The sequence below is a fragment of the Streptopelia decaocto genome (genome assembly GCF_964273445.1).
Source record: "Streptopelia decaocto genome assembly, chromosome: 3".
NCBI lineage: Eukaryota > Metazoa > Chordata > Aves > Columbiformes > Columbidae > Streptopelia > Streptopelia decaocto.
Genome location: NC_138656.1, coordinates 36,207,089 through 36,219,420, shown reverse-complemented (window position 1 = coordinate 36,219,420; position 12,332 = coordinate 36,207,089). Strand labels below are relative to the sequence as shown.

The following is a 12,332-nucleotide window of genomic DNA, read 5'->3' as shown; positions in this document are numbered from 1 at the left end:
TTAGATGCTTAATTGTAGAGTAACTTCAGGTGTTAGATGTTAATTTCATTGACTGAAAAGTTCTGTGGAAATTTGTGTAGGCCCCTGGTGATTTATTTTTATTCCACACCCCCCCCCCCCCCAAGAGCTGCATGCAGTAGGCTTTCTATCAGTAGAGGCTGGAATCTTTATTTCCTTTCAGTGTTTCTAAACCTGATTCTTGATGACTTGAGTCATCAAGCCAATCACTGCTTGGTTATCTTACAGACCTTGCCTGCATAAACAAAAGCAAAAATGCTTTCTAAAATACCAGGTGTCCCCCTTGCTGCAGAGTATTGAACATCCTTGATAGCATTTTACTCAATTTTCTGGTGTTGTCATTCTTGCTAAAACTCCTCTATGTTATAAACACCAACGTAGTTATAGGGAACCTTGAGAAGCAAACAGGCTTTCTCAGACACTTTTTTTTTGTTAAAAGCATATGAAAACCTGTGTTAAATTCAGTAGGAACTGGCTGAAGTAAATGAGATGCTGTCTCATGGTAGTATTTTGGATATTAAGGCCCTAAGGGGTGTCCTTCATTCCAAGTTAATTTTAAACCAGAATGTAGCTATGAGGAAGAAAGAAAGAGCAGAAAACTCAAGACCTTCTGAATATTGAAAGACAAATCCTACTTTTATGTGCTGCTTCTGTCTGAAAACATCTGTACAGAAATGCCTGCCTTCAAGATGTAGAGTGATGCTTGACAAGTGCCAATGTGTGTATTTGCTTTTTGTTAACATTGTGCAAAGGGGCTGAAAACTTAGATGGGCAAGTAAGAAATGCAGTGATGCCAGGTAATGGGAACTTTGGTTAAAGAAAGAAATGGGCAGCGGAATAGCAAAGAACTGGATTTTTTAGATATGAAAACGGAAAAGACGCACTAAGTAGACAGCAAAGTTGACAGCTTAGGCCTGGGTAAGAATCGGAAAGGAAAGGTTGAGATGTGATGGTAGCTGGTGTGCACAGAAAGGTCTAGGAATGGAGTTAACAGAAGAGGTGTTAATAATGTGACTGAAGAGGATGACTGAGAAAAGATGTGTAAGTTAAGTGCAGTTTTGAGAAGAAGAAAGGGAGAAGGTGAAGAGGGCAGTCATGAAGAAAAAAGTCTTACTCTGTGACCGTGGTACTAGGTAAGAATAAAGACAGTCGTGAGAAGGCTGCAAGATGCTTGTGCTGCTCAAGAGCCATTGAGAAGAATGCCTGTCACTGTGAATGGAAAAGTGTCACTCTTCTTAAGGAAAACTGTCTTTCCAAATGATGAGATGAATCAGTGACAGGGAAAGTACAGAAGATATGACTGAGCAATGTGAAGAGTATTAATTCTCTGAGGCAGAAAGGTCATCTGTGGATTGGGAATTTAAGGACTCTCTTTTCTTTTGGTTTTGACAGAAACATGACATCTAACAGAAGCAAGTGACATCTCCATCCTGGAAAGTTATTGTAGTGTTAAATACCAATTGAAGGGCTTTTGGCAGCCTGGTGGTTTACAAATGTGTTCAAAGAGCATTTAATAAGATAGATACTGAGTAGTGGCAAGGTGCAGTCTGTCAGGGTGAAGAACTGTGGTATTTCCCACTTCTGAGCTTGCTTTCCGGGGTCAACATACCCATGTGAAGAAACATTCAGTTATTGTAAATAATTGTATATTGGCTGGTGGGGGGGGGTAGAGAACGGAGCAGCATTTAAAGCAACTGTTAAAAGCAAGGGCTAGGTGTTTGTCTGAAGATTTTTTTGTGCACTTTTCCAGTGATTCTCATACGGTACCTAATGGGTCAAGATTTTTGAACACACAATGCAGGTTAACTCTTTAGTGCCCTGGGGGATTTTTTTTTTTGAGTTGCTGGGCTTAATGAGAAATATTTTGTTCAACTTTGAAGTTTTGGAGGTATTCAACTTCTAGCTTCAAACTGGAAACCTTCAACTCCTGTTCAGTTGTCCCGGCTAATTTCATGTTCTCTATTTTTTTAGAGATGTTTGGTGTTTTTGAACGGCAGGGAGAGTGGGTACTGCTTTTGTTTGTATTATCGTCTTACAGAGGCTAAATGCTTGTTTTCTTCTCCATTTAATATACTTCCTAGTGTTCCTTTCCCGCGATCTTTTTTTTTTTCCTCCTTGTATTTTCTTGATAACTGTTTTCCCATTATTTTGAGGGGTGGTTTTTTGTTTGTTTTTAAGCCCTTTCTGAAAAATACAGATGCCCAAATGCAGACATCATAATTTTGAAGAGAAATTAAATTGTAACATTTTGAGTTGCCTCTGTGAGAATACCCTCCAGGAATAGTCCTTGGCAGTCTATAAAGAAGAGACTCAGTTCCTTCAAAATTCTCACATTATTGGGGTGTTGTCTGAGCCATGCTCACCTTAAGTGTAATGAGCTCACTGGGTGTCTCAAGTCAATCATTAGTACAGATATCTCTTCACTGACATATTGTCTTTATCTCTGGTTTCTTTATTTGGCACACAGGATGTTTTCTGTGGTTTGATTTATTTTGTCAAGTAATGACATTTTTTCTCATTAACTAATGTTTCTCATTTCACACCTCTTTATGAAATAGCTCTAGTTGCTGATTGCTCACAACTAGATGTAATGTGCTGTACAGAGCTAAAATAGAAAAAAGCTATTTTTTTTGAGCTTTCTGGCTTTATAGAATAGTTTCTGTAAGTGATAGTGATATGTGACTGTCCTTGAAAGCTTTATGTAATTTGTGGGGTCAGTGAGTTATTTTCAAATTTCAGCTCCTGGAAGAGGCAATTGCAAAAACATTCTTGTAAAGAAAGTTAGCACTAGGGAAAAGTGAACCTGAAACAGAAAGATATTCTTGTTTTCTCTCATCACCTTATGCACCATCACATCAACCTCTTGTCTGTTAGCTAAGCTTTTTGTACCTTTGAGTTCCACAGAGACTGAGTTTCAAATGTGATAATGCAAGTAAGTTTGGCTGCTGAGATGCCAGTCATTTTTACCTCATAATGAAAACCACATTTTTTTGATAAAGCTGTTGAAATACTTGGAAAAAGTATGTTAGAGGCATGAAATCTTGTGACAATTTTGTCAGGTGTCCTCATTTTAGACAGGTAAATTGTCTTGCATCAGCTCACACAGTTCCTAAAAACACTGTTTTGTGGTAGTCATTACATTTTACATTCCTCCCCTTCAAAGACTTCTGAGAATAGGTAACTTTTTTTCCCCTCTGTACAAAGATTAGATAATTTAGCAGATACTTTCACAAATTCCATCAAATGAAACAGGTAAGTATGACATGCTTGTCCACAGCCTTTTAAAAAAGTTATGTGCATGTACTGCAATTAAAGAATTTACTGATACAGAGGTACAGACAGAATAGTTTAAGATGGATTGTATGCACTGAACCTTTGTACAGTCTTTCCTCTGGAAGTTGCATTAATAGAGAAACATAAGTCCTTTTTTATCTGTTGTCTTCAAAGGATAGTAGCCAATATAGCTAAATACTGCAGATAGATGATATGCTGCTAGGCCAAAAAACTTCATCTGATTGTAGCAGAAACAATAATTGTCCATTATAGTGATGAAGTCTTATTCCTGAGTAACCTGCTATGCCCTGCTAAGTTTCAGCTGTTCTCCCAGCGTTCAGACCATGCAGGTTTGGATGTGAGCCTTGAGCCTGCATTTGGCCCCTGGTAGCTGTTCATAGTAGCCTTTCCTTTCTTTCTGATTTCTTTAGCAGAGGCTCCCATTTAAGAAATGTGTGGCAGGGGAGAAAGAGAGAAATCATCAACAGGCCATCTCTTCTCTCCAGCCTCCTAATGCCTCAAGCATCTACTTTCCTTTTATTTCTTCTTTATTACAGTTTGGTGGTGAAGTTTTTCTAGATTCTCACATGGAGTTTAGGTCTCCATTCTGTGAAAATGTAAATGAGAAGGAAGCGCACGGGCTGGCACTTCCCTGTTGACCTCGTTTGACAATTCTTTTGCTTCCTGGTAGGTGGGAGCCATAACGCTTAGTGTCAGGACTCTTGTAGGCTGGAGGAAGAGGAAGACTGCAGCAAACAGGACTACCGGTAAGTAACACTTCTTCCTCTCCCATAAAAGTCCTCAACAATATATGGTGACTGTTCAAGAAAAATGATTGATTCTAGATGAAAATGTGTCTGTTCCTGAGGCTTTCCAGAAAACTTTGTTACTTAGGGACACATCTTAAACTCTCAGGCGATCAGATTAGCTAAGAACAGTTGTTTCAAGTAATGGGCATGTGAAAGGCACTCTGGATCTGAGAGGCCTTGGAATAGCAGGATTTTCAGTTTCCAGAACTCAAATACAATGTGAGGAAGTATCTTAAGAATGGAAAGTTCTCTCTCAGCAAAATCTATCTGACAAAATCAGAAAGAAGAGCATGGCTTCCCTATGAAGGGATTTAAAGGCATTTCAAAGTTGGGTCTGCAGTTTGGCTGTATAGCATTTTGATGTTGCAGTCAGATGTATGTTTATTAATTGAATTGCCATTGATACGTTTGGGATGTGTTGAATTCCTGTACTCCTTTAAAATCTAAGATTTCGGTGTGATGGTGGTGAGGAAGAGCAAGTTGTTGATGTTTCCATATTGGTTTCAGTAGAGCCCATAGCACATTTATGTGTAGCCAGAGGAAGAGAAGTGTGAAGTCGTGACAGCTACCTGTCTTGTCCATCGATACATGAGAAAAATGAGCAGTGCCACTTAAATTCAGTATCTGTTGCCTTTTGTATAGACTTGAAGAAGTGATGTCTCAATGCTATGTGAGGAAAACTATTAGTTTTACATATAGCATCAACATTACAGCTCTTTTTCAGTGTTGATTTTCAATCGGAACTACCTGACTGTGATTATTGTGCTAGAGGCAGCACTAAGAATTACTGGAAAGGTTTCAGGAATCATCCTGGCTGTGTTTCTACACCAAGATTGCCCCTGGCTGCCTAATAACTTTCATAAGGTAATGATAGTACATAGAAAAAAAAATCTGGTCACAGTAACATGTGAAACTTACCATGTTTCACAAGTAAACTTTGCAATAGTTTTGCAAGTGTAATCACAAAAGCAGGTTGTGGAATGCTCATGCATTAAATGGTGTTTGCCAGCCTTCTGAGTAAGCAATGAGCTGGGGTGAATTTGTGTAGCCAGAATGGGAGCCTCTGGAAAGCCTTGAACAGAGTTGGTAAGGTAGTCTATACTGACAAAGAAATTCCTTTAGGGAGGTAAAATTTTAAATTATTTGCTGTAATTTGCATGATAATACAAAAAGATACTATGACAAAGTAGCGGTACAGATGCATTACAAGTAAATTATCACATACCTTAGGACCTGGAGTGTGCAAAGATAAACGTTACCTTTCTACAGGATAGAAGAAAGGTTTGGTATGAAATAAAATTGCTGTCCCTTGCATCTTTAACATGAATTGGAAACACTGAGGGATGAGAGATACTTTTTTATATGCATGAATATAAATTAATCTTGTCATCTTCGCAAATGTCAAACTTTTCCTTGACCTCCAAGTACATGGAAACATTACCTTCATAGTGTTTTACTTAAAAAAAAAAATAGTTGATGATTCATAATTTAATACTTCCCTTCTTTTTATTGTCATCAGCTTTGGCAAGCTAGAGTTAATTGTCACAACATTATTGTGTGGTCCTAGATTTCCACCCTTAATGCCTTGAAACCATCTTAATGTCTTAAAACCATAGTAATGCTTGATCAGACTTTCTTAACTGCAGTGCTGGATATTTGGAGTGTAGTCTGGTAGCTCAGCAAAGATAGAAAGCCAGAATATCAAGATTTTTGTAAGCATGGCAAGTTTCCTTCTGGGCCCTTTGAAAAACAAATATTCTTTTTGCTCCAATTTCTTTATCTGAAAAACACTGTGTATCATGTGGAGCTTGATAAAGATTAGGAGGGTGCGCATGTATTTTACTATTTCTAACAGAGGCAGGTGAGGCTAAAGGCTTGGGAATGCCAGACTCTACAGAGAAATAGTTATCCCACAGTTGATTTTAGTGTACTGTTCCATTTTGGTGAGGTTACAAGAGCTGAAAAAAAAAAATAGTAAATTAGTATTGAGAAACTACTGGCATCAACTTGGAGCTATTGAAAGTCATAAGCATTTAACTTGTATACACTTCCAGATGCCTGGAAGGAGAAACATTTTGGCTATTCATGTCAAATAAAAGGTGTGCTAAAGGCTAGTACATATGCCTTTAGCCCTTAGTTTGCTGCAAGCTACACGGTGTCTCTTTCACAAACAGTTCACCTCTTGCACTAATAACATGGGAAGGATGTGTAGTAGTAGTTCTAGCTAGAAATGGTATTGCTGTCTGCTTTGATACATCTAGTTAGCACCCATGCCATCTTCCCACTTCTAACTGGGAGCAAAGGGCGTGATAGTCAGCTGGCGGAAGAAAGAAACACAATCAGTGCAAGAGAGAGACAGGTCCTTTTTTTTTTTTTTTCTTTCCTTTTTTTTTTTTTTCCCCTCAGAATACACCAAAGTCTGCTTAATCATTTTCTTCCCTCTTCCTACCCCTCTTTGAGTTGTTCAGAAAATTGTAATGGTAATATTCTTGCAGGTTTCTGTGCAGCTTTTCCTTCTCATTCCACTTTTTCCCACATGTTTCAGAAAAGCTGTGTTTCCTCATGCTGTTGACAGCTGATTTTCCTTCTCAAAGGAACAATATGGATATGATGAATAACTTATGTGTGAAATGTCCCATATGGAGATGATCAAAGGACATTAACTATAAAATAGCATGTGATGTGATGTGGGAGTACCATAGTTACTGCTACTTCATTGGATGCACAGATAAAAATACAGCCATCTGACTAATAATTGATAGCTTTTTAGGCGATTATAGCTAATGGTGGGCGTTATAAATTATGCATGGACCTTAAAGAGGAAAAAAAATCCTCCAAGACCAGAAGTTTTTTCAAGTAAGGGAGAACAAGACAACTGATCAATTAAGAAAAACTTCTGGATTCAAAAATGAACAGATTTTCACAAAAGGCACTATAAAACGGTTAGTGAGTGATATGCAATGCAAAGTAGTACTGCCATGTGAATTAAAAGAACAACAAACCTGGAATTTTCTGTAGTGAAGCATGCAGCCAGCTTCAGACGGAACCAGAAATGCACACTGTGACTAGTATATTGGGCTGAAGGAACATTTGTTCAAGGTAAATCTGGTAGATAACCAAGAGGCTAGCTTAGAGTTAAGTAAAAGTAACTGAAGTAATACATTTTCAAGTGTAATGGTTGCAGGTGCTTTCCAGGCAGCTGGATCTGGTGTTTGACCCCCATTCCTACGAAGAACATTTTCCCTGTCTCTACTGGAACATCCCTTGCTGTGGTTTGCAACCCCGCTGCACTGACCATCCTGCTGGGCACCTCTCAGAAGAGCTGGATGCTGCCTTCTCTGTAGCTGCCCATCAGACAGTTGCAGTCAGCAGTTAACCCACTTCTGCCTCATTTTTGAGGCCAAATGCTACCGTTTCTGTTTGTTTCTCCCTGTACATTGTGTGCTTCATGGCCAATTTGTCTTGGCGGCACTTTAGGACTTGCCACCATGCGTCACTACCTTGTACTGAGGATCCCCAAACTGTAGGCCCAGTGTGATGTCCCAAGTAACAGATAGAAATAATTTTATTCGACCTGTTGAGTAAGCTCTTTGTCACGCAGCCTCATGTCTGGTAGCCTGCGTTGCCCCAAGGCCACTCTGCTGACTTGTGTGCAAGCTGTTGTCCAGCAGGGTCCCTGGGTTGTCTTGTGCATAGCTGCTTTCTGACCAGCTAGGCCAAACCTGTACTGCTGTGTGGGGTTACCTCATCCCAGCAGCAGTGCTTTTGTGTTCACTGAACATGTCAGCCTCTCCTCCAGTCTGTAAGGATCCCTCTGAAAGAACTCCCATTTATCAGCCGCTCCTCCCAATTTGGTGTCTTCTGCAAACTTGCTGGAAGTATGTTCTGTCCGATCATCCAGTTCAGGAAGATGCTAAACTGTATAATTCACTGTAAAGGTGCTGGAGGAGCACTGCTAGTAGTGGGTCACCCTCTGGATGTCAGGTCTGTGACCACTGTGCTTTAAGCCTGGTAGTCCAGCATGTTATACACTCACCTTGTGGTCTACCTGTCGAGTCTGTTTCTTGCTTGTTTGGTTACAAAGATGTTATGGGGGACCCATGTTGAAAGCCTTGATAAAGTCAAGGTAAATTATATCTACTGTTCTCCCCTCATCCACCAAACCAGTAATTTCATTGTAGGGAGTGACTACAGTCACTTCCTGTACCTTGAAGTGACTTCCACAATGACTTGCTCCATATTCTGGTGGACCGAGGAGTTCTTTGTGTCTGGTTTGTTCTTGGCTATCTCCAGCTTTATCTTTCTCAGCTCTGAGATAGTCCTTCATCCTCACAAATGTGCAGTGGCAGAGACCCAGGAGGGCTGACAGCAGACCTTATCAGGAAGGACTGAGGCAAAGGAGATGGCACAGTAGCCTTCCCTATATGTTTTTATTGCTTGGTCCTCCATCCACTGGGCAGCTGCCCTCGCTTCTCTTCATCTTCTTTTTGCTGCCAATGTAGGCTGCAGAAGTCCTTGTGACTTTTACTCCCACTACAAGTTTCAAATCCAGCCCAACTTTGGCTTTCTTGATTTCATCCCTGTGAGTCTGAGCACTGTCTCTGTTTTTCTCCAGAGTAGCCTGACTCCACTCATACTTTATTTTGAGTTTGCACACAGTCAGGAATTCCTCATTCAGGAAGTGTCTGGGAAATGCTTGGTTTATTTTAGCTGTTCACAGATTTCACTATCGTATAGGGAATGTAAAGGATTCAGTGCTTTGTAAAGTGCTGAAAAGGATTTTGTGCTTTGTAGCTATTCTGCTCTTCGATTTTTTTTTTTTTTTTTTTTTTTTTTTTGCATTGACTTGGTGACCTATAGCCTCCTCGTTGGTTTTGTTGGCTATAATTTACTGTAACAATGTCACATTTTTCATACTTATTGCATTAAGTAGGTGATGGGAGTTGTATAGGTGGTTCATCAATTGTATAATATTTGAAAGATAGGAAAAAATGGGTGGCAAGAACACAGATGATTTTTTTTTTTTCTATAACCTTAGTGTTTTCATAATATTGTCAATCATTCACTTTGTTCTTGAGGAATACTGAGGAATTAATAAGTCTGGTTTAAGCAAGTGTTAATGTAATAAAACAGCATTTCAGAGGCACCTGAAACTGAAATACATATAGTGGAAAGCAGTCTAAGTATAATGAAGGGCAATACTAAATGCTGTGATATTGAATGTAAGAGTACCTATATATTAGGGTACTGCATCATGTTGACAGAGTAGGTTTTTGTGTTGTCAGTCAGTGTTCTGAAAGTGGTAATAAACAGGATATGTATTAAAGCTTCCACATGATTGTGAACGGAATAACTGCAAGAAGCAAAGTATGATATGTATTCCAGAGAAACTAGGAACATACAACAGGCTCTTCTCTGTTTATATACTGTTTATGTTTTAGGGGAGAGGCAAAAGAGAGGAGGAAATTTTAAATAATTACTGGCAAAAACCCCACAACTTTATCATTTAATGAGCAATGATTGAAAGTCTGTTGGGATATAGCTGCAAGGACATAGTGTAATTAGGTAATTTGATGGTCTGTTTAAATAGCCATTGCATTCTGGAGCAGGAATAAGAGATCTTCCCTGAGACTCTGCTGAGAATCAATATCTTTTTCATCTTCCTTTACTAGTTTTTCCTACTTCAAATATATATACACCTTTCATCTATTAGTGCTGAGGTTTCATAAATGGAAATTTTAGGTCTGGTAACTCATAAGCATAGTTTCAACGGTTATGTCCTGCTTTTTATAATTGGTCTATTTTGTAGTCATTTCTGTGCACAGAGGAGCAGATGCAGATTGCTGCAATTTCAGAACTCCCTCCCTCTTTTTTTTTTTTTTTTAAATAGGCATGTTTACATGTAGGTATCAGTCATATTTTTAGGATGAAAAGAGAGTTTATGCCTCTTAACTTTCTGACTCAGACTGTAACATAGCCAGATCTAGCAGTGACTTACAGTGAAAGAACATCCTGGGAGCTGCATCATTGAAGGAAATTGGGCACTTTATTTTTACTGTGTCCTTAAAATTGAGTTTTTCATACAACTCTGTTCATTAATTATAAATTCTCACTTCTGCGATTTCTTAACAGGAGCTCTTGAGACTTTGTTTGATATTTCATCATCTTAAAATCATACTCCAGTTCTTAGTTTCTGAATTTTTTAGAAGATTATTCAGGAATGAAAGGCAAAAATATTTTCAGGTGCGAAGTGGAAAGTTTTTGGGAAGACAAACCAAGAAGCAACGGAGAAGATTCTTATGACTAATTTGAAGGGTTCTTCCATTAAGTTGCTAATCATGTCAGCTTTCAGCTTGTACTACAGTACAAATGTGGAGAGTATAGTACTACCTATAACAGGTTTGACTCTGAAACAGTAGAAATTAATGAAATGAAGGCATCTGTTTTGTGCGTATTTTTCTAAAATGAGGGGATCACAGTGTTTATAATGGAGTTCTGAAAGCTCTTAAATTTGGAGTAGTAGTTCCAATAGGCATATTAATTATTCCTGATCTCATAAGTAATTTTTATGTGTAGAATTCAGTGTACTTTTGAGTTACAGCATTTTCAAGCACCAAATTCTCATAGTTTAAGTCAGCAGATACCATCCAATCTCACCTGAAGTTTAAAATGACAAATAGTTTTAGCCAGTGAAACTTAATTGTGAACATTGATAGCAGGATAATCCATATGCAATAACCAGGAAAAATACTCAAATGCAGTACAAACCTTAAACTGTAGCACTCGTTCTTATGAAAGTAAACTTTAAATTGAAATTCAGACCTTACTCTAAAAATGGGCATTCAGGCTAGTCGTAAAAAATTGCTTGTATATAACATCAAAATTTGTCCTCAGAATAATTTTAACATTTTAGAAAGAGAAGCAAAGATCCTTTTTGTGCTTCTTGTGATGGCTTTGCTGGTTTGGATGCCTTGAGGTATAATTGTCCTGTTCTATGCTTACAGTGAGTTTCTCAAAACACTTAAATTTTCCCTTTAAAGCCAGGTTATGTAGGAGTACAAAATACTATTATAGCTTAAGTCAGCCTGTGTACCGTAGGAACTCGCATCTGCCTGGTGAAATGTTAGGTTTGATTTTAAACCATCAGTCTTATCTATTCTCTCTTTGCAGAGTTTTGCATTCTGACCAAGCTGTTTTCACAGGCACACAGTTCCAAATCCCCACCTAGATGTTGAGGAGATCCTGTTGTGTTTCTGGCATCCGTGGCTTGTCTGTTCACCTGTTCTCTGCTCTCTCAGGGGTCTCCTGTGCGTTGGGACCCTGGCTTGCCATGTCTCTGCCTGCCTGTTGTCTCTTCCCGGGACTGCAGCAGTTTCCCCTGGCTGGTTATGGTTGGCTGCCTCCAGGGAAAGGGGCACTTTCCCCTCTTTTATAAGGTCTCACCTGAAAGAGTTCAACAGGCTGGACAAAGTAAACAGGCAGCCTTGCCCAGGGCTATTCCACCACACTTAGTGTTTACCTGACTGAAGAACAACATACTCGACAGTGAATTCTAAAAGTGTGACCCTGAACGCAGCGCACTGCTATGGGGATACCTGGGCACGCTCGGAAATACCGGACGTGGATACTAGAAGAGTGTAGCTGTCCTAATGAGCATTTGACAGGTTAATCTGTGGTGTGTTGTCTCTGCTTTTTCTCTGATGTGTCTGCATGGGAAACTGGCAGAACTCCCCAGCGACCAGCGGTCTGCCCTGGATTGCTGTGGTAACCCCAGAGCTTTCCAGCTCACGGCTCACCGCAGGGCAGCTGCTTTGTGGTCAACCATCGGAAGTCTGACTGGAGACCATTGCCGGCTGCTGTTCCCAGCACTGGGGCAGCTCCAGGGGCGGGAGAGAGGCAGAGCTAAGGCAGGGCGATACAACTACTGAGGCCAAGGCAGCAACATAAATCTAAAAATCAGCTGGTTAAAATAACACACATCTTTTTTTCCCCAATGTGATTTTTTTCTCTAAGGCTTTGTAATAATAGCCCCCTCCAAATGTTGTATTTCTGGAGGAATTTTTCCTTTCACAAGGAATCATCATCTTCAGCCAAAGCTTGAATGTTCCCTGTGACTGTTAAATATGAGATGACCCCCCGCCTCCCCCCAGTCTCTTCTGCGCTGAGGACTTCCCGTTCTCTTTCAGTTGGACATAGTCAGTCATTCTGGTCTCCTGCCCTGTCATCTATCAT

General features: G+C 39.6%; 1 protein-coding gene across 2 annotated transcripts in view; it reads left to right on the top strand.

Moving 5' to 3' along the window:
* Nucleotides 1-12,332, top strand: part of CRIM1 (cysteine rich transmembrane BMP regulator 1) — a 191,824-nt gene that overhangs the window by 35,390 nt on the left and 144,102 nt on the right. The window contains exon 2 of one of the 2 annotated variants that reach the window (XM_082049839.1): nucleotides 3,983-4,058. The exons of the other annotated variant lie outside the window; for it this stretch is intronic. Coding sequence (XP_081905965.1) covers nucleotides 3,983-4,058 — 76 coding nt within the window. The remainder of the gene's footprint in view (nucleotides 1-3,982; nucleotides 4,059-12,332) is intronic. 2 annotated transcript variants of the gene reach the window in all.